Source organism: Embiotoca jacksoni, unplaced genomic scaffold, assembly GCF_022577435.1.
Source record: "Embiotoca jacksoni isolate LCO1_2020_lvr unplaced genomic scaffold, fEmbJac1.0.p SCAF_6, whole genome shotgun sequence".
Classification (NCBI taxonomy): Eukaryota; Metazoa; Chordata; class Actinopteri; family Embiotocidae; genus Embiotoca; species Embiotoca jacksoni.
The window spans coordinates 2,936,366-2,964,061 of record NW_027185414.1 but is presented as its reverse complement, the minus strand read 5'-3'; the positions used below and the strand labels follow the sequence as shown (position 1 = coordinate 2,964,061).

General features: G+C 42.2%; 1 protein-coding gene across 1 annotated transcript in view; it reads right to left on the bottom strand.

The window, feature by feature from the left end:
• Window positions 1–27,696, bottom strand: part of itfg1 (integrin alpha FG-GAP repeat containing 1) — a 154,313-nt gene that overhangs the window by 114,787 nt on the left and 11,830 nt on the right. Inside the window, exon 7 of the mRNA XM_069173976.1 lies at window positions 11,961–12,010. Coding sequence (XP_069030077.1) covers window positions 11,961–12,010 — 50 coding nt within the window. The remainder of the gene's footprint in view (window positions 1–11,960; window positions 12,011–27,696) is intronic.

Sequence of the window (27,696 nt, the reverse complement as noted above, 5' to 3'; positions counted from 1 at the left end):
CACTCAAAACGGTTCCAAATTGAGTGTGATATGCGGCACACTTTCACACTCAACGGGTGCCACTTTTTGCTGCGCAGCAGGAAGGGAATGACCACCGATATAAAGATTTTTTTTAAATCAAGGCGTCTGAGGAAGCTGCAGCCGTTGCTGAAAACTGCACAAAAGTGTGTCTTTTTCAGTAAGTACCACCATACTGCTGTGGGGTAGAAGCCATCAGTGTGTTTATTGTGTGTGTTAAACACAGTTCTGGTTCAAATAATTAAAGCTGACATATGTTGGCAGGTGATGCGTTCAAACGTTACGGTTATTTTCTTGTAAGTGCAGAACCGCAGTGTATGATTTGAGACAACACTAGCCTGTTGAAATTTAAATACTACACAAGTACATGTAAAAGTACTATATCTTAGTACTAAGGGAAGTACACCATTTGGAACACAACCATAGATCCAGTAGGAGGTTTAAGGGACCTTTAATGGAGCAGAGAAAATAAATTATAAAAAGATAACTTTGGTGTGTGTATATGCACATAAACATGAGAAGTGCATATTCTCAGTTCACTATCACTGGCTGCATATATACTGTACATACATTTTCTAGCGGATGCTGGAACTCTACAGCTGACGGATAAAAAAAAAAGCTTCAACATTCACAGCAACAACATTTATACTGAATGAGAATCTTTAGTACCTTTATTTGTTGTAAAACTTAAAACGATCTTAAAATATATAATAAAATCTCAAATATGCAGATAGAGGGTTTTTTTTTTATGTTCAACTGTGTTTTCCTTTACGTCATATTGGAAGATAAATATTTTACTCACACAAGTCCCTGAAAATTGAAGTATGTGTTTATGTGTTACAAAACTGTTTATTTGGTCTTTTACATGCAGTGAAGTAGAGAGTTTACTGAAGTAAAATCACATTCATGTTTGTGCAATTAATTTATGTTATGGCTAAAACTATTATGACTCTTTTCAAAATAGCTTTTTGATAATGTTTTATTTGTTTGTTTGGTCTAATTCTCAAAATATAGTAAACATCACATATCGCATTTTCCTGAGTCGAAGGTTTCTTCAACCAACTCTGAAGCACCAACAGCATTGTCCCATTATGTGTTTTTATTTTTAACTAAAACAACATATCAACTGTTAAATTGTTTATTTCCTGTTGATCCAACTGAACATTTGTTTCATCTGCACATTATTTTCTCATTGTAAAATGCTAATCATCATTTCCCAGAGCTCAGGTGGTGTCTTCAGTCTGCTGTATTTGTCTGACCAACAGTTCAAAATCCAAACATATGAGACATATTATAACAGATGGGCAAAGGAAATCCTTACATTTGAGAAGATGGACACATCTAAAACCCAACAATTTTCAGAACAATATTTTACTGTTGTTTGAGTAATTAACTGGTTAATCAACGACTCCTTTTAGCTGTAACGTGTTTATTACATTAGTTGTGAGGTGCTAGGTGTTAGGCTGCAGTGCATACGGTCATATCATTTGATGGTCATAGCACACAATGGAAGTACTGTAGTGACATAGGGAGTTGTCAAGGGTTACTGCTTTTCTGGAGGACATATTGCTGTAACATAAAATGACAGCAAGTCATCATGGGTTTATGCTGCTGGTTTACACAGAAAACAATAAGTGTGAGAGCTTTGACACTCATCAGATGTATCTGGTGTGTGTGTGTGTGTGTGTGTGTGTGTGTGTGTGTGTGTGTGTGTGTGTGTGTGTGTGTGTGTGTGATATTGTGTGCAGTGGGGTTCTGTTGCCTGCTGATACCAACATTAGTGATTTATGAGAAAGTGAGAGAGACAGTCAGAAACAGAGAGAGTGAGAGAGATGGTTGAGTCAGAGAGCAACATATACATTATGTATGAGTGCGTGAGAGGGGGTGTAAAAGTGCTCAAAGACTAACACTATTGTGTGGCAGACAACGATTGCCTGAATGTAAAACTGTTCCATGATGATTTTCATTGAACACATAATGTAATGTTCTGTTGAACTACAACAGAGAAGAGACTCATTTTTGCCAGACCTCCATCATGCAGAGATGGCACTAACTCTTCTTTAAGTAAACTTTTAGGTCAATGAAACAAAGAAGGGTGACTACTATCAAAACCAACAGTACACATCACAGCGTCTCCATGCTGCACATCATCAGTGGGAATGAACTGAAAAATATAACGTTTCAAATAAATACTGCTCTGAGTAACAACGCTGGACAGATCCTCACAACTCTGTTCCTGCGACTCTGACATCGTAATGCAACGCACTCTCCGTTATATTGATTTTCTGTGCAGAGGTAAATTCCACAACAACAAAAGTATGAAATGCTGCCAACATCCACAACTACGTAATGCAGGAAGGAAATCCTTGTTTGAACAAAACCCTTTCCATGGTAAACGCATAACACACAATAAAACGGTCAGCTGCTGGTACAATGGCAAGAAAACAACATTCATTGGCTGACTTGTAATGAGTATAATTGGCAAGAACACACAACCTGATAACTCAGCCAGCGATACACGACGCGTGTCAAGGGCCACTCCTGCCACCAACAGGAAGTGTCGTGATGCGGCATGATAATAAACCATAAAAATATTTCCAACAAGGTGCAGACCGTAGTTTAAAATCATGTGTGGACACCGACAACTTTAACTTGAGTTCAACTGAGGAACCGGTCTCCAGAGCTGTGGCTGCTCTCCTGGATTATTTAAAGGGTCGCCCCCCCCCCCCCCCCCCCCCCCCCAAATTTCTATTAAATTTAATTATCATTAAAAAGTAAAATGAGTGTTAATATCAGGGGCTGGAAGCAGGCCACCGGAGTGAAGGGTCAGGTGATGGATCGACATATCATTTTAAATATGTTTAAATAATAATACTACGTAGGTCCAAAGTGTCTCGGCCTTTACAAAAAACACATTATATTTTCACACATTTGCTGCTAATGTCATTAGCAATCACTCAGTTCTGTTCAAGTTTCTCAACAAGCATGATACAGTGGCACAACGCAAGGATGCTGAAACTGAGGTAGTTAAATGAATCCAGGCAGCTTTCATTTATTATTTTCCCACTGAGACACGTCAAACTGTTGTCTCTGGTCTGTTGCTGTGCAGTCTGTATAGGTCCTATGCATGGAGGCATAGGATGCATAGGACCTATACCGAGGACCTAGGAGAGTAATTGTGAAATACCAGAAACTGTTGTTGAGCCCTCTGGAAGTGTCGTGGGTCTAATTCTTCCAGAAAACTATCACAGAAAGTGCCTACTCGATCATCCTGATGGCAGCCACACAGTCACAGCCTCCCACTCCACCCTGAGACATTAAGATTAGGACACTAATGAATAGTGCTGCCAATGTGATGGTCCAGTAAGATTTATAATGGTGCAGCCTGAAGTTCTCTTTAGGTCAGTTCGTACTTCAATATTTTGACATCTGAATGGGGCTGTTGCATGACTGCTCAACAGCCTGGAGTTTGATATCTGGAGGCAGCCAGGTCCCCTTTGGGAAATTAACTCTTTTGCAAATGAAGTGTTTTTTATTTCTGGGAAAAGCAAAGCGTTTATTTGGAGTAAACACAAGCTAAGAAGTTAGCATGAGCAGAGACAGAAAAGGAGCCCAGCAAGAAAAGAAAGATCAGAATGCACTCGCTGGCTAACGTGGGTTAAAATCCTCTTCTAAGGAAGTACAGTGCCAACCCCCCCAAAAAAGCTGATTCTGAGTTGTAACCATGGCAGTCGATAATGTTTAAAATCTGGATGTTGCTGCTAATTCTAAAACGTGCAGGCTTCACACACATCTTCAACCCGACAACACAGAATATTTTTACAATCAGCAGTTTTAAGGTGGACAACCAAGATACAGTTTTGACCAAATGTTAAATATGGTCACAGACTCCCCTTCTGTTCCTGAGTTACGGTCTTGAATAATGGACAGAAAACATTATGATGTCACAGTTAATCTGACCTTTTGGCCTTTTCAATAAGAAATGTCGACATCGCATCATTGTATGCTATTTGACATTTGTGTGATATTTTGTCATAATTTGTATACATTTCTAGTTACGGACCCAAAATCACCATGACCTTGACCTGACATGTCCTGTTCATGAGAATGGGACGAACTGAGCGACGGGATGAATGTGAGGTCACCGTGACCTTTAACCGCCAAATCAGTTCAATCATCATGAAGCATCACACTCTGCTCATCACTGGAAATATCGCCCCGCCTTCTCAACGGGAATATATAATTGGAATTGAATTTCATATAATATGCAATATAACGTTGTGTCCACTTGTTACAGGCCTATTAATTGTGACCCATTGGGTCTCTTTTGATCCATTTTTGTTGCTCCGTGCACCCGTCCCGTAACACCACAGATACTCCTCCTAGCGGCGGCTCGCTTGACCAGTTTGGTTTGAACTTGACACGGTGCTAAAATAAAAATACACGAGTCCATTAAATTCTTCTTTCCGCAGATATCTTACGAGATTGAGCGAGCTAAGCAGTTTAGTGTTTCTATGTGCTGTCGTTATTGAGTTTGAGAAACGATCTCTAGAAAGCAATGAAGCCGACTAGAGCTCATCTCTGTTGCTAGGGCCGTTACTAAGAGTCGGACTACTTCCTGGAGTGGTAAATATTGCATACATTACATTCGCTTCTACTGACACGACTGATTGTTTTCCAGTTGTCAGCCTTACCCCATGTATTGCCATGGAAACAGAGATCACGGTAACAAAAAGTTGTATATTTGGCCTTACAATATATATTTAGTTGGCAACTTGTTGTATCTTTGCAATATTACATGAGAGGGTGTTCTTTAACATGATTATTGGCACTTCAGTGATACGGTCAGGACCGAGGTGCGTGCTGGCTGTTTTTTGATTCAGCCTTCAAAAATACTTAGAAACAGGTGGGACAATGTCATTTTAAAATTTGGGCATACAAGTTTATACATTTTTGCCAGAAGTGCATTTTGCAAATGGGATCGTTATTCCTGAAAGTCACAAGGGCTTCATTTGTTATGTTTTCTCCCTTTGCTAATCATGCATTCCTTAAATACTGCTGACTGTGACAAGAATCTTAAAACTCCTAATGCAGCTGCAGCAGGAGTTGTTTCAGAGGGCAGTGCGGTACAGAGCCTTCAAACTGAACATGTACTCTCATGATGTTACCTGTAAACATACAGAGAGCTGCAGGTGTGTTGATCCATGCTCTTCAGATCATTGTGCATGAGTAAAAATACAATATAGATGTGGCAATAGGTTGTTAACTTTCTATACATTGAAGATGACATCCAAGAGAATGTGATTTACTGATTCTGGTTGTCTGATTGCTGGATGTCATGGTTAAAACTCTGTGTGTGTGTGTGTGTGTGTGTGTGTGTGTGTGTGTGTGTGTGTGTTTCAGACTGACAACAGCTGATTGATGTGTGAAGATGACGGGATCACAGGTCTTGTTATTATTCCTCCCTTCTGTTCACATCACTCCCGACACATGCATCTGTTTCCCGCACGAACACGAACACGAACACGAACACGCACACGCACACGCACACGCACACGCGCTCACCTCTGAAAAGTGGAACGACATAAGCACAACTGCAGCCGTGAAAGAGACTTTACTGCCCCAAAAGTTTGCAGGACGATGAGTGTGTCCTGAGTCAACATGGCTCCAAACATCAACATGGACCTTCACTGTGTGGATGTACATGTTGATGTTTGAAGTGGATGTATGTGAAGGTTTGTGCAGTGGTGCCTTATATGTGTTTCTTGAGCCAGTAACAGTGGGAGGAAGACTTGGATCTGTCTGTGTGCATGAGACTGCAGCCATAAAGCGCATTAATAAAGCTGGTAGACGGGATAAACGTCTTATCCTCCCTCTGAATTCAAATGGTTACACATGTAGAATATAGTCAGACAGCATGCTGTGAAAACCCACTATAGTGTAAACAAATAGCTCTTCTAATAAATTTGTTTTGAAGAACAATATGTTCTCCAGGTATCTACTGTCTTCAAGAAGAAACGTGTGAACTGAAATATTTTTGGATAATTTGTTTCCCTGTATGAGGTAAGGGTTACGTCAGCTCAGGTAACCACTCCATTATGTGCATATTATGCTTTTAAGCCTGAAGGAAACATTTGTAATACTTATAACAATGGCAAATTAGCATGAAATTGGCTCTTATGTAGGTGGGCATTTCATTTTTTTCCTGTTTAAAAAACAACAGAGAACATCCTAACTCCACATGTTAGCTTGTCTAATGGCCCGAAGAATCACATCTCAAATTGAACTCTTCTTGTACCTTTGACAACACTCTGACATGTATTTTCCTCTCCTTATAAAGAGTGTTCCTCTTTGCCTGTGTCTGTGATTAAGCGGTGGAAAAGCAGGTGGACTGATATAAAACGTGTTTCTTACTATGAGAGACTAAAAGAGAGAGCCTGAAAATCATGTGGCACACTGCAATAGGTGTGTGTTAAGTGAGTGTCAGGGAAGAAAATTAGCTTCTCCCTGAATAATGAACTAAATTATTATATCTGTCGTTATGGAATTGACCTTTTAAACTGCTTGGCTCGACTTGCCAGCCAATGAAAACACCTCTCCTTACTCATCTCTGCTGCTTGTTGATTTTTATTTCCCCCTCTGTGACTTCCTTCTCTGGTGTAATCACAAGAAAACAGAGGGACGGGGAGGGATGGAGGGAGACTTAGGGGGGGAGAGAAAACAGAGAAAAGTAATTAAAACAGAGTGCTGGAGAAAGAGGAGCGTGCTGGCCTGCGACCGATAGATGCAGCCGCATTGAACCGGAGACAGCGATGGGATTAACAGGGGTCTAATGCACTGAGGATGCTGGGAAATGGCTTCCGTGTTTCTGTTTATGTGCAGGTGTGTGCATCTATGTCGTGCCTGTGGAAGAACAGGATTTTGGAATTCATTCGAGTGTGTGTGGATGTGAGGACTTGTTTTGTCTGCGTGTGGAGAATTTGTGAGTTGCCGAGATGGAGGTGCATTACAAGAAAACAGGAACAGAGCAAGCAGAGAGATGGAGGCGAGTTGAAAGGAAAGCATTTGGGCTTTTTCATGGGCTGAAGTGGAGAATAAGATGGAGTGATAGAGAAACAGCAGAGACCCTGATTCTTACTGACAAGGCTAAAACCCCTTCTGTGTGTCGCTGAGTGCGTTGGCTCACTTTGTCTTGCTTTCCAAATCCCTCGCTCTACACTTAGTTCCAATAGGATTTAAGAGATCCACTTCACACAACAATTAAGCTTTTTCAATCAATTGGCAGGTGGTGCAGTGCACTAAATTACAAGACGCAGATACAAAGGCACACTACAAATGAACAGAGTCAAAAAAAGAAAAGAAAAAAAGATTGAATGATGAATTAATTACAATGAATAAGTGGCACAAAGTGAAACAAAGCGCCGCTGCAGGGAGACAAATGTCCACATTCACTATTTGAATTATTACACATTTTCTACTGACTTTCCTTCCACAGATAAGACAGCTCTTGGATGTCAAATGACTCCCCATTTGAACTCACACACACACACACACACACACACACACACACACACACACACACACACACACACACCACATTTTCAGTTGATTGCACATCAAGGATTCAGGGCGTGTTACTGAGAGTGTAAAGTCCTGTTTTGCACTTTAGAGCCATGTAACGGAGGACAAGTATACATTTTATTCTAAAAATCTACTGATTCGAGAGTAAAAAAGTTTGCTGCTTTAAAACAACTACAACAAAATTCTTCATCTTCTAAGTGTCAGACCTGATCGTCCTCAGGATGACAGGAAATGCACTATATTAGTTACAGTATGATCAACTACGTTATGAATAAATGTAGTTTGTCATCATGGAGGGAAAATGCTTCTATATTTTTTTGTCGTAAGGTAAATTATGTCTCGCAAAGCAAAATTCTGAAACTTTATGGATGTTTTGTGCGTTCATATTTCCACTTATTTCATATATTTTCCATGATGGGGATTTTGAGAGGAATCCAAATGTGGAGGGAGTACTAACATGTTTGTCTGATTCTGTTCAAGGGTAAAGTGCTTCATGACTTCCCTGAAGATGCCTGATGGAAGGAGGTTGGTTTATAATTGAATGTAGGTTTGTATTTGCGTGTATACGTAGTCATTTATTCTGAAATTGGTACATGATGATGATGATGATCTTTAGACACACATATGTAGCGCCCTGCTAATTTGTTCACGTGTTTCTTTGTGATTCTGTAAAACAGTTAATTTACATTTGTGTTCATAGGCAGACAAGTATAGTTTGGAAAAGTACTTTGGCGTCCTAAAGTTTTTAGTTGTCCTGTGTCCTTACCTATTGGTTGGTCAGGTGTCAATGTGTTGCCAGCCAATCAGGACAAGCAGAGAGCTTTTTGGTAACCTACCGGGTTCTTAGAGGGGCGTGGCTAAAGAGAGGGGCGGGGCTAAAGAGAGGAGCGCTCGATGCAGACGAGGGGAAGCGGGTGAAGATACAGAGAGATGGAGCACTAGTTGGAAGTTCAGAAAATGTGTTTTATTGTTGTTAGTTGGTCGAGTTAGAACTGGAGTATTTTGTAGCCGTGTACGGTCCAATAAAACCAGAAAGTGAGCCGTGCTGGAAGCCGTGTGGGTCGGTAAAACTCTTCAGTGCCGCTGAGGTCGCTGCCCCGTCTGGGCTGAGCTGCTAACAAGCAGCTGGGAGAAGAGAGCCGGAGTGCTTTGTTTTGAGTTTCTGAGTGAGGATGGTCGATAAACATGTGATGACACGGACCTTTGTTGTAGCAACATAGACAACTCATTGGTGTTGTGACTTTCTTGCTAGTGTGTGTCGAGTGCTGCCACAAGCTGCTGCAGTAGATGTGCTCAGGACTGAGGTGCAGAGGGACAGAGACAGGACGGATTGTCCTCTCATCACAGCGCCTCCTGCTGGACACAAGGGTTTGCAAAGACTGTTATCTACCTCTCTCTAAGTAACCGAGGAACAGTGAGTACTGACCACAGCTTTTCCTTGAGGATTTAAATGAGCTCCAACAAGCAGGCCAACGTTATGGTACCATCACACCGACTATCAAATCCCGGGTTATTGTGTTTTTGTTTTGTTTTCAGTGGGTCACAATTTGGGTTTGTAATAATTGTTGACTGTATTTCATTCAATGTGCGTGGTTTAAATAGTCATGTGTTAAAGGAATGTTCTTTCAAAGTAGAAAGCAAGGGATAAAACTGGGCTACATATGAATGCGTGGGAGTTTGAACTCAGTGACAGTATAGGTGTATTTTAAACTAACCAGGCCTCTCTGCACCTTCGTCAGAGTCATACCATTACATTGGGCTATTGTAGACACATTCCTAAAATCTATGTTTTCGTCGACCCTCTCCAATTCACCTCCTATGGGGTGTGACAGGGGTATGATATGAAGACCCTGAACTGCAGTTGGAGTTGAGAAGGTGGGCTACACATATTTTTAATAAGTGGAAGGTTTATAGGAGGAATGATCTGTCCTTTAAAAGATTCACAGCTGCATGAAAAACCTGTTTTTAAGATTTATTTTGTCGAAACACAAACTGGACAAACAAAACGGTTTACAATCCTTCTAAAAGTTGGAAATGATCTTTAGATGTTCTCTGAAATTCTCCTGCTTCGTCCTCTCACCCGTCACATATCCCGCTGCTCTTTGGGCATGGCAGTTTATTTGCTCTGTTTTGCTCCTGCTCGATCTCTCTCCGTTCACACTCACACTCTGTCTCTGCCAAATCCTTCAATCTCCCTCCACTTCTCTTCTTCCTCACTGCCTCCCCGTCCTTTCTCCTATTCCCCTTCTCTGTGATAAGATAGACTACTGTTCAGCTTGTGCCTCGACCTGCTGAATTTCAAATAGGCCTCTTTGACAAAAGCCCAGAGCCACGGCCTTCCCTCCCTGCTCCCCCAGAATATTAACTAGTCCTGCAGCAGTGCCAGCGATCCTGCACTCACAAGCCCACTAAAGCTCTGCAGACCTGTTTGTTGCATCGAGGAAATGAACAGAGGAGCAGCGGGTGGATCATCCTTCTCTGATCACTACATCAATGCCTTTGGTTGTACTTAACAAAGACATACATGAGTTTCCTGTTGGTGGCTAAACTGTAGGTCTTTAGTTAACGGCAGATAGTGGCTCAGATCAGGTGCCTGTAAATCTAAACACGGTAAAAAAAAACATTCCTGTGAGGTGAACTTCGGCCTCCTTAAGGCTGCGCCGCATCTGATCCCTGCCTTTCTAGACGACTCTCGTGATGCTGCGTCAGCAGCGTCCCAGAAGCGGCTCACTGCTCCACTTTGCTAGAAATACGCACCAAGCGTAATTTTGACGGAAGCCCGTATCAAAGTACGTCAATCTGCACAGAGCAGATCAGCCGACAGGAAGTCAGACAGGAACGGCATTAAATATCCAGTTCATTTTAAAAATAAAACCACCATGTGTAAACTCCCGACCGTTATCACATCAGTACATCATCGTCTACCACCCTGGTCATTCAAGTAGGACACGAAATGCACTCTCCTCCTGCTCCTGTACAGGCTGTGTGCGAAATACTTATTATGATCATTTTTTAACAACTGAAACACAGTAAACTGTATTCGCTTTGTCTGCAGGCTACAGCACAAAGTAGGAAATCACAGCAATAAACAAATCATAAAAAAAGACCATTTAACAACGTAAATGTTGTTAACAATGATAATGTTGTCAAATGCTTTTGCTGGAAACACGAAAAACATTGAAAAATGACCTAATAAGGAAACCAGCAAAAATCGAGCAGTAGCGAAAACGCACTGTGACGGACCTGTGTGCTGTGAGATCCCAGAGGATTATCTCTGAACAATCGGCGCTGATCAACAAATGGTACATAACATGTTCAGTTGTAACACACGGATAGTTCTGTGAAACAAAGTTGATCCACACACTCACATCCCCCTCAGAGTGAACCTGCCGCCCTCTTTGGGACCTTGAGTTGTGAACCACCATTAGATCCCTGAGAGTTCACCACATGACACTTTTTAGAGACTACATAGTTGAACTCACACATACCTCCACACACCTAAAGACAATGTTCACACATGTCTGAGGATTTTCTGCTCTTTAAGATGATCAAGTGATTTTCCCTTTTGGAGAATACAGAAACATTTTTTTTATTATATATATGGCTGCCTGTGCTAAAATGGTTCATTGGTTTATTTAGACTGACTGGGAAAAAAAAAAAGTTTGGTCTGAATCCATTTAATATTTCATGTTACATAGTCTCATCATTTATTCAATATATATAATTTCATAATGTGAACGTGTTTGAGTTGATCATGTTGTCACATGCGCTTGTTGATCACGGGTAATATTGGATTCCTACACGTACACGTGATCAAGTGCTGCTGAAGAAATATTTCATTGAAGTTAAAACATTTTTAAATGTAGGTGCTCTTTCTCTCTTTTTTCTTTAAGCTTTGCAACATTCTTATACAAGAGAGAATTTGCCATCCAGTTTTGATACTCAGCTTATTATTTATTTCATTACAGCAATATTTCAGAAAACATCCACCAGTTCAGGCCTCTTGAATCTGATGTTTTCTATTGTTTGACACGGTACCATTTGGGGATTTTGATAACTTGTCAGAAAATAAAAAAGAAGCTATTTCTAATGTGGTTGGGGGTGTGGTCATTTAGGGCATTTGTAAAGGTTGTCCTTAATGAGTACAAATCAATCAGCACATAAAAGCAACTGTTGCAGGTATATTTCCGCAGTATTTGTTACTTTACAGGAGCCCTGCAATGTTGAAACACTAATGATGAGAACGGTATTATGTTTGCAGCTGCAGAGGAGTAAAGTGACTCAAACACGTCTGCGCTGACTGAACTGTGGCAGGAAACAAGAAGCAAAACGGTCCAAAAAAAAAAAAAAAAGCTTCTTACCTTGTTGATCCAGGTCTCAAAGCTGTGCCCTACAGTCGTCAGGAACAAATCTGGACACACAGAGAGAGAGAAGGGAGGGTACGAGTCATTAAGTGATACACCAGCTCATCTGGCAATTATAACCAAACACGGAGCCGGCAGTATTGATCCACAACCAGGAAAACGCTGTAGATCAGTGGGAATGACAGCACTGAGGGTGTACGCTGTGCTCTAGCTGTGAACCTCTATACCGGTCTGATATTTTATACTGCTTTTCTTTTTTATTCTTACTTTTTTAGTCTCACTGCTACTGAGATGAAGTGGTATTTTAACATCCAGCCCAGGCAACATTATGGCCAAACAAAATATATGGAAGAAAGCAGCATCAGTGGAAACCTAAACGGTTTCAAACTTAAACACTATGATTTATTTTGACCTCTATCTGTAACTCCGGCACCAGCAGGCAGTGCTCGTTCAATATGTAGCGTGGCCGGGATTCCTGAAGCGGTGAGGGGGAACTGGCTTCTCAAAGCAGCAGAAAGGAAAAAAAAACAAAAAAAAAAACAGGTGAAGAAAGAGAAGGAAAAAGGGATAGAGAGGATCTCCTGCTCAAAGCAACTGGATTTCACTCAGCTTTCTGGAGCCCTCACCCCCCTGGTAATGCCTGTAGCTCGCTGTATTGGAATCCTATAACCTGCACTTGTACTCATATGGGCTGCTCTTGAAGCTTAAGGCTGCAGGCTGCACTTCTAATGCGGTTTCTGTGTGCTTCTCCGAGAGACGACGTTTACTTTCATCGACGCGTTCGGCGGATTGCGGTTCTGCGTCAGTAATTGGACATGAAATAAATATTGGCATTGATCTGCCTTCGGGCCCGGCAGTAGCCCACGTGTTGCCGTGCTCTGCATGGGAAAATACATATGATAATGTGCTGTGGAAATAAAATGAAAGGAAGAAACGGTGGAGCGATAATGACAAGAAGAATGAAGGTGGTGTCGAGGCTGCTGTGGGAATCCTGGATCATGTAAAGACGTGTCTGTAATGCAGCGTCCACTGCAGCCAACAGGAAGTTCAAAACTCCTCGCCACAGTGAAAAAAAACAACATATAATATACACGAAATTGATTGAATTAACATTACTCTCTATAATTGTCGACGTGCCGAACACTGCATTGACTGAAAAGCGCTGCCCTTTGAGAATACCAATTGTTCCAGCCTCGTCCTCGAACACAAATGTGAATTGGTGAATCCCGCAGTCTCCCCTCCAGCAGCGAGGAGAGACTCCGCTGAGGGGAAGACCTCATAGGGTGAGCTCGGTACTCTCACATCCTACCAGCTCATGCAACGAGCCTGAGTGAGGAATCATTTTGATATCTCGGTTTTATGTTTTTCATACTTCCAACTGGCTCTCCACAGTCTCACTGTGGGAGGTCCTCCTGACACATTTTAGTTACCTGGCCCTCCAGCACAATACTTTTTCATCAATTTGTTACAAGTTTCTATGATACAGATTTTTGCAGATTGTATTATAGTAACTATAATTACAGTTTATATATTTGCAATTTTGTTTCCAGTTAATAAGAGGTGAATATTACATATAAATGATTATATTCCCAAAAATGTAGTCTAAGGTTCTGTTGCTTCTGTGTTTAAGGAAAAGATGGCAGCCATGTATGTAAAATATCGTACAGCTGCTTTTAAAGTGCTTAAGGTGATGAAACTGTTCAAGTTTTAAAACTTCATGGACTTGCAGACATGTTGCCCACTCAGACTCAGACTCAGACTCTGTTTTGCAAATGCAAAGAAGATAACAAATGTATGCACAGATTATGCATATGTGCGCACACACACCACGGGATACACAGTCATTTGCACATTGTGTGTATGTGCGTGTGCAATTCAGTGTTACTGTGCGTGTTTGCGGTCCCACCGGGTGGTGTGTTGATGAGCTTGGTTAATCAGCCAATCAGGCCTCTTAGACTGAATCCAGCAGTGATTGGCTGATTAGGTGTGATGGCGGCGTGTCAGTGAGAGAGGCACGGAGGAGCAGAAAGATCTTCATCTTGTAAACACTTAACATTGTCGCTGTGGGGGCGCTTCCTCTTTTCCCTCATCTCACCTGTTTTCTGCTCTTTTCTTTTTTTACCCAACTGTATTACCGACAAACTCTCTTCTTCACCATTTTCTCTTTCTCTCGTGTGTCACTAAATCCAGTCCAACGTTAAAGGTCACTGCGGCTCCCTTTGTTAGTTTGCTCCTCTCCGCTGTCGGCCAGTGTATCGAGGGCATTAACTGACAACTTGAAAGTGGCCTTCAGCAGTCACTAAAGTGCAGCCGGCTTTAGTCTTGGACACTGAACCACAGCTGACCCTGCTGTTTGATCCGTCCTGAGAGGGAATGCATGCTAGAAGTGTGATGGGGGGGGGGATATGCACACAGAGAAGCTAATTAGACTCGGTAAACTAAGAGAAAAGGTAATCTTAATGTGATTATTCAACATTATCCTCAACAATGCATTGTCCTCCTCCTCTCTCACGCTCTAACTCGCCTTCCTTGCCAGAAAGTATTCGACACAGTCTCGTAAAGAGCTGCTGGCAAGCAATATAAACCAAAGTGCTGCCACCATCACTCACGTTAACGCAGTTTTACTGTTCCTGGGACTTTTACTGGGCTGCCGAGGGTCTTTTAGGGACTCATTCAAGTTAAAAGACATGTTGTAAAGAGGATTACAGCAAAACAGGAATCAAATAGAGCAGAAACAGAGTGGATCTTAAGTGAAAGCCCTTTGTGTAATCAAGCAGTTAGTTTTCACTACTTTATCAGTTTCTGCCACTCAGTTTTTGTTTTAAATGTGTGGGCTTGCTCAACAAAAACACATTATATTAATATATTTGTTATTCTGTCTGTTTTAAATGCTTATCTATGATATCCTCTACAGCACCCATGAGTGAGCTGCTGTTGGCAAGGAGAAGATGCCAGTAAAAGTGAGTAAGATGTGTATTTAGAAAGCTTCGCCACTGCAGACAAAAAAAAGTATGCCACTGTATTCATCTAAAACACTGCCTTTTTTTTTATCCCACAAATAAATAAAAAAAACTTGTGTGCAGCAGTAGTCTGCAAACATAAAATGGCTTCATTTTCCTTGATTCTGCTTTTCAGTGTCCATATAAACAAAAACAAAAAAAACTGTGGGTGAATATTTTGCATTTAGTGTGCACTAATACAAGATGAACTGGTAATTCTTTGCGTAGGACAAAATCTTTGATGACCCGTTAAATGAACCCAACATCTCTCAGTTATCAGACTAAAAACTGCAGAAATTCTCATCAGGTTTTTACAAAGTATTTTAGCACCAGAAGCAGCGTAGTTGTGATTATGTCGAGCCTAACGAAGACAAATCATTAGAAAAAAGATGAAATCTTTGGTTCTGCATTACTTTAATTTGTATTTCATTTCAAAACTCCTAATTGTGACCGACAATGGTTTAGAAGTTTAATACTTTTGTCAGTCCCTCCAGGAAATAGCAATCTTGTGATCGCATACTTAACACAAATTCAATAAAATTGTATTATCAATAGAAGTGATTACATATTATTGTATACTAAAACAAATTATACACGTCAAGTTGTAGTTGACTGCACTTTGTTTTTGTGCATACAGTAGGCCTGTGTGTCTAATTAATAATAATTAAACAGCATCTAAAGCTCTTATGTTGACAGCTGATGTAGTCGTTGCATTCAATAACATTCACAGATGGTCTGTTCTGTAAAGCGAAGTCACTTTTTAAGATTTTTTTTTTTGTAACTTTGAGCCCCATAGTTCTCAGTTAAAAAAATAAATACTAAAAAGATCACAACTCAAATATTTCTGTGATGTGCAGCATGATTATTATCAAACACAATGAAAGGAAATGTATTCTTTTATCAGGTAGTGTTTATAAAAAAAATGAAAATCTAATTTTTCTTTCCCGACCTACAATTATAAAAAAACAACTCAAAACTCGGCAAATCACAGCGCAATTTTTGAGAAAATACTCTGCAAAATAAAATATTTTTGATCGCAACAGTCAGATAAACTCCTGGAGGGACTTTAGTGATCCAAACAAACCACTTAAGTAGCTTCATGGACTCTTTCAGCTTCCCTCCATTTTTGTGGCAAATTAGTTGACTGAAGGTTGCGGGTGCTCGACCCCGCAAACCAGGTCTCCTCTCTCAACACTACCATCCTGCAATCCAACAATGTCAGACAGTCGACGGGACGGCCAGCGGTTCAGGACGACAGCAGACGTGAAGGGGACATTTTTGAAGATGAGTTGATTGGGAGGTTACCCCGGTAACGTCACGGGCTCTGTGGCCGTCCCAGTATGATGGCGAGCCACCGGTGATCCAGCCGGACGTCCGTGTGCTGTCTATCAAATCCAGCCGATCGCATCAGTCCGCATCTCAACAGTAAAAAGGCGAGGAGGGATGCTGCTGTCTCGTAAACAGTCAGCACCTTAAACATGAACCATATAGCATTAATAATTCTTTCCAAAATATAAATTGAGGTAACTTTATTTGCTTTATTTTAGGGCTATATAAACACTGGCATAAGCCAAAACTGCTGATATTTCCTCTTTGCATGGGTTTGAATAGAAATTGTACTGAATGAAGGTGTGCTCTGGACTACTACCTCTGAATTACTCAGGCAGTGCTACTTTGATCAATGCATAAACTTTCAGATAATCTATAAACACAATTTTCAGACATACGAGTCGTACTCAGCTCTCCGTTCTTAAATATCTGGTGCACCAAAGTATCGTGCCTCACTTTACTTTTTACTTTCCCTTGATGTGTTTTGGTACGTGGTCTATATTGGAGTTCATTGTTTTTGTTGTGATATCTATAGTCTTGTTGTCTCGTGTTTTGATCCATACAATCATGTAAGAATTATAATAAAAAAAACTAATCTGAGCCTGGGAACACCGACTTCCTTCAAACTTGATTTGGGGGCTTGTTCTATTTGCTGTCTGACACATGAGGTTTTATTTATCCCCCTTTACAACAAGCAAACAACTGTCATCGAATGCTAAAACAATTCAACAACAACAGCGATCGGGGGCTCTGCAGTAAAGGCACATACACGCATTGAAAGCATAAGCTAATGGAGCTGTCATCCTCCACCACTTGGGAAAGATGCATACATAATTGAGGTATATAAATGTGTTTGTGTGTGGGAGGGTGGGGTTGCGTAACAGCAACAGGGATTCAGAGCTCTAAGTGGTATGTCATGTTGCCAGATAATTAAAGACGTGCTCACTGTGACGGCTGCAGCGGTGGCTGCACGGTGCAGAGGGAGACAGCCTGTTATCATGCTGAGGCCGTTTCAATTTCAAGGTGCATCTGAATGCACAGAAAACCCCCCCCAGGGTTCAAAAACAAACCACCTCGGCAAACTCATGAGAGACGATCTGCAATCACTTGATTTCTTTCGCGCACTCAGACTTTTCTGTTTTGTTAAATTGTCTCTTCAATACATACGACGTTTGAAAGACCCCCTGTTCCTGTGTTCCGCCCACATGAACGAGCGCACGATGAGCCGCCCGCATAAACACACGTACGCCCACCCCGACAGCGCAGCGCTGATTTCAGCTCATTATTTAAATATCTGAGTGGGCATCTGCGAGCGAATTTCTTTGTCATCAGGTTGTGATCCAGCCAATCATCTGCAATCAGCCGGTCCTTTTAAACTAACAGAATAATTGCAAGTGTGTCTGTTGCTAATAATAGGGTTTCAAAGCACGAGTCGAGTATCTTAACAACCAGCAGCACAAGGTAAACAGTGGCACACAAGCGGCACGCAGCTGCATCGGGGAGGAACCACAGGTCTCTGAGCCGTTTCTGTGGGGACCGTTATCATCAGCCTGTGTCCCTGGATCGGGACACGGATGATTGGAACCGGTCACAGCATGTGTTAATCGATTGTTGAACGCATGTTGGCACCACAAGAGGCAATGAACCTCACGTGGTTTACAATACCTGAAACCACAGGAGACTTGGTGGATGTCCAAAGAAAACTTATTCTTTTACTTCCACATTCGAGATCTGTGTGTTGGCGCCACACTTAGTGACATTTGGACTTTAGAGTTTCACACAAAACATTCAGCGCAGCCACTATTGACTAATGTTGGAAAGCAATTAACCTAAAACAGCCTCTTTGCTGTTTAGGTAATTTCTTTTTTTTTTTTTTCCAAGTGATTCAATGTGTGAACAAGCAAAAACTTTATAGAAGATAAACAACTAATTAACAATTCATGGATCGTTTATCAAGCCTTCTGAGATTTGTTGATTTCACTAGGATGATGTTTTCACTGCATGAAAATTAAATTGTAAAAAATATATTGAAATGTCTGGAAAATCTTTCACATTTAGCATCTTTACCATTCCAAGTTTATTTATTTTTGCCTGCGTATGGTCTCCAGTTAAAGTCACGTCCTCGTCTGGAGTTGCCCTTTCACACACGTAGCACACAATCGGAGATCGTCCGTGTCATATCCAACTCTCTCCTCGGGGGAAATAGTTAGTTTGGGTCGGGTGAAGGGTGACGCCTGAGTCAAACATGTAGGATGTGTAATATAGAAAGTCCACTCACTCCTTGTGAATCCACCGTGCGCCGACCGGCTCGGTTCACACTCGGGCTCAATCACACAATAAACAGACTTTGTCCTCGGGAGCTGTCAAAATAAAGTCTGTTTAATATGTGGTCCAATTGATTTGGACATTTGCATCATCACAAACAGCTCCTCCGGGTGACGTCTGGTTACAGTCAGTCAGCTGAAAGCAACCGGTTGGTGATGGTGGCAAATCCCATCTCAAGTGAACGCGGCAGATCAGCAGCAATCAAACTTGTACCCTCGTTTACCCTCATCTCCTGTTTCTGACGGTTTCAGGACGACAGCAGTGGATCAGGATGATGGATCCACCTGCTCGGGGAAGGTGGACGTGTCAAGGTCTGTTTTGACTCAACACTGTAATTAAACCACTTTGAGCAATCTACTTTTACTCATTTACAGCACACGTGATGTTCTCTGCCAGCACCTGATGGAAGAACTCTCTTCATTTGGTGAAGGTAGAAAACCGATTTTCTCCTTTTGGCGATGAGGCCTTCCGATGAAAAACAAAAACTTTAGACTTCTGATATGGATTTTTTTTTTTTCGGACTGCGGTTAAAAAGCAATGTATCCCCACGGTTTGGTGGTTCACGGCCGCAGCACACCGCCTCGCTGCCATTCAGTAAACAGGAATGCAGAGGGACGTGTGCCTTTCGCTTGCTGGCCAGTACTAGAAACTCTGTACGTAAAGGAAAGGACCTCAGGTTTGTTCAAAAAGTCACTGAATGTGTTGTTCGGCACTTTTTCAGAAAAATGGGTCGTGAAATTTGCTGAAACTAGCGACAAAATTGCTGAGTAGGCAACACCGCGAGCAATGACAGGCTGTGTTCCTGACTGGGCATGTGTGTGACAACTCTGATCTCAAAACGCATTGCACAATGGAATAACATGAGACTGACCTCTCCTATAATTACATCTATACTAGCAGGGCAGCAGCCACTCTATTATAGTCTATAATAGAGTAACAAGTATTGAAGCCAGATGGATGGACAACAGTCAATGACACCAAGTGAACGATGATTATTTAACAAAAAACGGTGATGACGGTAATGAGGTCAACCTTGTAGTTTGCATCACATGCAGTTATCCAAGTCACATCCCAGTAGTTTAGATGTTTGTTGCAATTTGTTGGATTTTTGGGTGAAGGGCAGAAAGATGGACAAAATAAGTAGTAGAAGGAAAATGAAACTTGAAGGGTTCTCTCCTTCAGACTACAATCATTTTAACAAGTCTGGAGACAACTCAATGTTCTCTGCACTTCAGGATGAGAAGTCAAATTTCCACAGAAACTTTCTTGTCACATCACAAAACTTGGTTTTGCTGCAAGCATGAGATTTCATTTAAAAAAATGTCAAACTGGAAAGTAAGCTGATCTTAAAATAGATCAATCTAGTGAATATAACTGGGCACTTTCTAATTAAAAAGGAGATAGATAATCCAAGTTGATACTCAGGTTTAGACTGTTTTGAAGAGAAGAGAAGAGAAGAGAAGAGAAGAGAAGAGAAGAGAAGAGAAGAGAAGAGAAGAGCGTTGGGAGATGAGCGGTCCTTGAGTTATTCATAGCCTCTCCATCAGATTTGTTAAGGGGATTGGAAGCAATTTAAAGGCCTCCGCTGACTGTTTGACTCGAGCAGCATTATGTCTCTCTATTCCATTATGTTGAGCCTCAGTATGGGGATAAAGACCAGGCTTCCTATTAGCCTCTATAAACAGATAGGGTGATGCTAGGCGGGTGCTAAGCCTCGGCAGAGAAGGAGAACTCTGACATTGAGGAGAGTCGACAGCAGCAGGCGAGAGCCCACACTATCTTCTGGCTTTGTCTCACCATCGTCTCCCCTCTATCTATCCACACACATGCACACGCACACGCACACACACACACATACACACACACACACACACACACACACACTTATCTGCCTTATTCTGTAGCCCAGGACAGTAGCTTCATTGGCGCGGATCAAAAGGTGTTACGACTCTCAAGAACAGCGAGCTGCGAACATTCACTAGTCTGTAACTCTGTACAAATGGACGAGCACATTAAAAGGAAAAATGTGTGACCTAAAGGGTAACTCAGCGGCTGAATGGTCAGGACACAAGCCACACAAGTCCCTGGTTTGACTCCCGGCCGGCCAGACCTTCATTTTCCATGTTTTCTCTCCCATTTCCCTTTTAGTTTCTACTGGGCAATGTTAAATAATGGCAAAAATACAAGTTCAATAAAAGTCTGCGTGTTTCAAATGTAAAGAAAAGGGCAGTCACAACACAATTCAAACCACAAGAGTGGAAGCTTCCTGACAGATTAGCACCTGACAGTGAGACGTCCCTCCAACAGTCTTGGAGGCCAAGCAGGTAACAGACCTTCGCCACAGCAGACAATGTGACGTGTGATAGCAGGAAGAGCGCAGGTGGAATTGATAACATCAGAATGGACTTGTTACAGGCTCCTGCTATCGAGTAGGTTTGCTCTCTTGCTGCGTTTAAATGGAACTCGCGAGTTCGTGGTAAAAACATGGGAAGTTGTGTGCACCATGCTTAGCGTTCAAGTGTCCAAGTCGTAAAAGCACTGTTGCTAGGCAATGGCCACAAACCATCAAATGCATCCATCTTCATTTGGTTTTGCAACTTCGACAACTGCACAGCAAACGATGCATATCCGTTCACTATGTACTTGTTTTATGCAAATCTCAGTATGTCCTCCCTCTTTATGTCATTCTTAGAACAAGTTCGTGACAAAGGCAACGTTCAGTGCAGAAAACATCTATACTTCACACCCTTCAATACACAATCAATGAGCAAATTATTAGGAACATCTGTGCACATCCATATTAATGAATCAGCCAATTATGTGGCAGCAGTCTAATGCATGAAGTCCTGCAGATACAGGCCAGGAGCTTCAGGTGATGTTCAAACTAGGAATCAGAATGGAAGTAGAAGAAGTGGATGTAAACAAACTGTAATGGAGAGCAATGAAGTTGACTTGCTTGTTTACCAGATGGCGATTCAGATTTTACAAAAAATAATGAGGCAGCGTCAGAGACGGAGGACGCTGCCTGCACCCATTTATTTCCTGCAAGGCATCGGTTGAGCGCGGAGTGTCCAGACAAACTAACTGTGACTCTCTGCCACCAAACCAGCATGTTTCCTATACCATGTAAAGGGATTTGCAAAAATGTGATTTAAATCATATTTCAAAAACAAATACTTTTCCTTCAGATATCAAATCTACAGAAACTCTGACAAAATCATATCAACATGGAGCAAATGTCAAATCAGTTTTTGTGGAATCCATGCGACGAAGAGTTTAGACTCTTAAGAAAAAAAAAAAAAGGAGGCTCTGCCCAGTATGAGATTACATTAGTAGTACCTGCGAGCATATATGCAAGTACACCTCAACGTTAAATGCTCAGAACAAATATGGATTAAGCTTTCTAAGAGCTGAAGGAAATCTATTCCTGACCAATGTTTCAGTTACAAACAAACACAAACACATTCCTAAAATGTGACACAATATGTTAAACGGTTAATATTACTAAAGTTGTTGTGATTAACTGAGTGAAAAAGCTTTTCCTCCACAGTATGCTGTTATTGTGCTCCACAGAGAGTCAAGTATTGAAGAACAATAATGCTGCAAAAGCAAACTGGCTAAAAGAGCAGAAGAGCGAGGGAGAGAGGAGGGAGGAGGGAGAGAGTTTGTGTTGAGTTGTAGCTAATTACTCTGCTCACACCAGTCCCCTGTTACTCTCATAGCTGCCACATTGTACGCACACACACACACGCACACACACGCGCTGTAATAACCCACCCACACTATGCAGTGTTCATGTGTCCTTTGCTTTCAGCATTGTGGAAACCACTAGCTTCATCAATGTTCAGTAAAATGAGCAGTCATTTCATTCTGCCAGCTTGTTCCTGAAAGCTACTAATTAGCAGCTTGTTAAAAGCGCTGCTGCACTTTTATGGAGCCGTCATGAGGTCTCTGCACTGAGAGAAGTCGGGTCACTGTATACTGTAACATCCCATCACTTTACATACAGCGCATATACAGCACAGCCACACTCGTACATAAAACAACAGGCAGAAATTTGTATCCGTCGTGCCAGAGTCGTCTAATTGGTCCCAATTTCATTCATTGGTGGACGTCGAGGACACCAAACATACAGAAAGAGTCATTGAGAACGATCCTCGGCTACAAGAAGAACAAGGAGTCCTACAGCAGATAGAACGGCTCCCACAGAGTCCTGATCTCAACACTATCCGTGTGGGATTGCGTGAAGAGATGAAGACACCGAAACATCCTGAATCCAGAAGAACCGTGACAAGTTCTCCGCCATGACTGAAACAACATGCATGACGAGCACTTTGAAATAGTGTGAGCAGGTGTACTGAGGAGAACTGGTGAATAATTAAAGGCAAAGGGTGCTCATAGAAATATAGATGTGACTTTGGTTGTTCCGTTTACTGCACTTGGCATGGTTGCAGTTGTTAATGAAAGCTGGTCATTTTAGTATCTCTTAGAACACGTCCTGGAGAGATAATGACGGTTCGGTGGTTTTAAAGTGGCGGCGTTATGAAGTATCGGTGCAGTGCTGCCAGAGAGTGCTTTTTTTCCTTCAAGTGAAAAAACTAAATGTTCATAGTTTTCTTGATCCGGTTGAAATTCACATGGCCTACATGTTTTAAGTGTTTGAAGATTTAAAATAGTGTATGTCACGCAAGAGAGCCAATCAACACAAATGGAACGGTCAGATTTATTAAAATTACATTCGAGATGTATTAATTGATTCAAAAAATCAATTGTATGATCAGCTACCATTTGAGCTGTCAGTAACTCAACACTTCCTGTATTATTTCAAATTAAAAGCCATCTTGTGTTTTATTAAACAGAAACCCCTAATTTCTTAAAAAAGGCTTTTATTGTGAAACACTTGAAAGTGTTGGTGACTGAAATATGATAATGACACTTTAGATCAGTAATCCAGAATAACCATTAAAAAAAATAACAGAATTCTCTTGTTGACTTTACTAAATTAAAGCGATGGAAATATACATGACTGACTTGCCACCAAAGGAACATTGGGCCTGTGCATGCTCGTGCACGGGCGTCACATGGACGCTCTGGTACTTCAACCGATAGCAGTACATCCCTGGGGGGAAGGTACTGGGATAGTTGCAGAGATGAGGGAGGACATGGCTGCTGTATTTCTTGATACCGCTGTGCTGGATGGTGCGGGGGACATTAAAATCAGTCCCTTTCATTACTTAACTCGTCTCTCTTCCTCCCTTCTCTGTGTCTCTGGTCCAGACAGACAAAAGCGGGATTGCGGTAAGTAAAGTTGCATTTGTCCTCCTCTGGTACAATCAGCAACAAGGACTCCTTTCTCCTTTTTTTTAGTGCTATTACGTGTCATTTTCCAGAACCCAGCTGTGTGCTGAAGAGCGACCCTGGATAGCTGCACATTTTTGAAAATTAAATCAGCAATGTCTCAAATATCTTGCATAACACAATTACTCCGACCACTTTCTATTCATTTTGAACATGACAGTCACGGCTTCAGTTGAAGATAAAATAAATTAAAATGATTAAAAACAACAACTGATGAGAGACATTAAATGATCAAAAAACAGCTTCCTTCCCTTTTAACGTCCCAATCCTTCCTCCATGTCCTCTTTTACACTCCGATATCTGGGCCCTGCCTATCTTTAGTCGACAAGAACAATCTGTGACTGACAACAACTGTAACAGCAGCAGCAGCAGCAGCCCCCCCCCCCCCCCCCCCCCTTCTACCTGTGAAAGGCCTTGCAGCAGTAGCAGCAGCACTGGTTTATCCAGCTGCAGTGCAGAGTGCTGCATTAGTGTCTGATATTCTGCTTGTTTTTGTCACCTCCATCATCACCACCACCCTCTGAGCCATTAGGGTTATGTGGACGCTGGTGGGACAACACAAAGTACATTTTCGGCAAAAAAATGTAAGAATGAGATGTACAAGGATGATGGCACAGCAGGAGGAAGGACCGAAGGAACTACAGGAAGGCAGGAAAAGAGAAACTGCGTTTTAAAGTGATAGAACGGAGAGCGACGCCTCTCTTTTCTTCATGTTTCTACTGCCCCCGAGCAGGTTATTTGTTAGCCTGTTAGTCAGCAAACAAGCTGTGACTCGTGTCCCCCGCTGGCTGTCAAAGGGACACGCGTAGAAATGTTTGGGCACAGACGCACACGTGGAGACCCACATCTCTGTGGTCTATCCCCTCAGGGCTGCAGTGAAGATGAGTTCAGGGAAGGCCGCTACGCCGACTGATCACATTGCTGGTTGTGCAGGCTGGAGGACAAATGTCCACTTTGTCTTTGTGCGCGTGCGGGCGTGCGTGCGTGTGTGTGTGCGTGACAGAGTTCGATTGAGGCCGACAGTAATGAAGCAAAATGAGAGGAATAGAAGCACAAGTGTGTGCGCCTGCATTGTTTCGGTGCTTGTGTGTCTTGTGCTGTAAGCCATCCTGCAGCCCATCAGTCAAGCCCCTCAGTGTTTGTCTGTTTTGTTCCCCGTGTCTCTAACCCTCGGACTGATCCATGCCTCAGCTGGACAGAGGGGTGGCGGTGGGGGCTCTGGCATTCTGAAGGAAATGTCACAGCCGTCAGCAGTGAAACAGATACTTTGCCTCCAGCAGACGTTGTGGGGTCGCCTCACTCGCGGCGAGGCGGGAGCGGACAGACCAGAGGCGACAAGGTCAGTCAGAAAATATGTAGACGCAATCTATTGAGAACCGTTGCCTCTTTCAGTGCTTGGAAACGGAAAATCGTCCACAGCCGGCGCCACGTGCATTACAACCTGTAGGTCTGCTGCAGTCCTGGAAGAAGAAGCTGCAACGCAGACGTGTGACATGAACTGATTCTGTGAGGCTGACATCAGAAAGGTCTTCCTAATGCTGCGGCTCTCCGACAGCAAACGCCGGCTCACCTTTAGCTTTTCACAGCGATACAGGAATAGCTCAGAAGTGTCCGCTTGGAAACTTCACACTCCAAGAGGACATGAGCTTAAGCAATGAACAGATAATAGAAACTTAGGAGACACTCTATTTTGGAAAGTCAAAAAGTAATCAGCAAAACCACTGAGACGATTTCAAAATAAAGTGTTCCCTCACATAATATGACCAGCTTCTGTTTATATTCCTCAACATTTACAGTGAAATGCACATGTAATGTCAGAGTGTCCCTTTAAGAGGTGGGGGACAGCGGGGACGGTGAGGTTGGGGGCAAATCTTCTCCGGCCACCTCCACTGATATGTGGTCTTGTCCGTCTGCCAGCAAGGAACCAGCCGACTGTGAAACGAGCTTTTCCAAACTTGCCCAAAGCCCACAAAGACGATTTACAATGGTGTCGAAAGATGGTGCAGAAGAAAGCCTTAAGAAAATACATTCACACTGCTACTAAATCACGTACACTTCACTTGTTGATGCAGTGAAATATGACGGCCAATTTTTCCCCTCAGTTGAAATGTCTGAAACAGGCGGAGTGAGTTGAAAGATTTTCTACAAAGATCCTTTTCTTGATCACCGATTTTCCCCCCAAAGGCTACAAGATGGCTGGCGTGGTAGCTTCGTCACAACACTTCAAATAATGTCATTGCCACACACACCCACACACACACACCTACACCCACCCACACCTACACACACACCTACACCCACCCACCCACCCACCCACACCCACTTGGATAAAATGCAGAATCCAGGCCAGGAACAAAGTGTAAAGCTCTGCAGAATAAATCCGTCTCTAAGCCGATATGTAGCACTACTCCACACTGTGACTTCCACCCCGATCCATCAAAACGGCTCATTCACAAACATGGAAAAACACACAAGCGCGGAATGGAGCAATGCTATTCCCGGAAGAAATAATCTCCTAAAACCATTACAGGGAACAACGTAGGTGCAGTAGCTGTGGGGAGGATTATGGCCAAACCCTCTGTGTGTGTGTGTGTGTGTGTGTGTGTGTGTGTGTGTGTGTGTGTGTGTGTGTGTGTGTGAGAATAGAAACTGCTCACGGAACTACTGTATCAAACATAGAACAGCTCATTTCCCCAGACTGAAACAAAGTGAATGCGTGTAGTACATGTATCACTGGAGTGTGCCAGCATGTCCGTGTCTGTTCTGTGTAAACCAATTACATTTTCAGAGGGTACATTACATATTAATGTTATTGTAAAAATAATATGTAAATGTAAAACGAAAATACAACAAACAAGGTTGACAGTTTGCGGTTTGAAGTTTGCGCCTTCAGTAACAACATTAAAAATTGAAAATATGTCCTGCAGCTGTAAAAGTGTAAGAAGTATACCAGGAAACGAAGCCTCCACAACATCCAAGGCTGAAGTCCAACCAGGGAGATTCCCTACAAGTCTTCAAACACTCATCACATGTTCTCCGGCTCTTAACTAGTGAGTGAAAAGGGTCTTAATAGTCGAATCACTGGTAGTTTTGCCTGATTCATGGTTGTATTTCATAGAATTCATCCTTTCATGCGCACATTATGATCTCAGTGCTCCTCTTTCACAGACTGGGGCAGGTGCACCTACCCAGCCATAAGTCTGCCTGAATAAAGCCTTACTGCCAGGTAGTAACAATGTCAAATATGTATCCTGCTGCCTTTTGTAAATATGCCCACGTAGAAAGCTAGCTAGCATAAAATAGTTTCTCCGTTATGCAAACAATACTTCAGTCATACGTCACGTTGTGGTCAGCAGTGAGAGTCGAGACTGTTTCTGACTGAGGATTTGACTTAACTGCCATGAGTCGGCGGCCCGAGAGTAAAACAATAAATTCAGGTGATGAATCCGGTAATAAATCCTCACTTCATAAGGATTATAAAGTTTGCTTGTTATTTCAGGGGTGTTGATCTATTTCAATAGTCCTTTTGGAGACTTTAATTTGTGGCGCCGTTGAACAGCATATTGGGTTTACTTTTGATTTTTATTTATAGATTATTATTATTTATTTTTTTTTGGGGGGGGGGGGGGGGGGGGGGTTATTGTAGCCTTTATTCAGATAGTGTAGACAGAATGGAAAAGTAGGGAAAAGTGAGAGGAACGACATGCGATGAAGGTCAAACC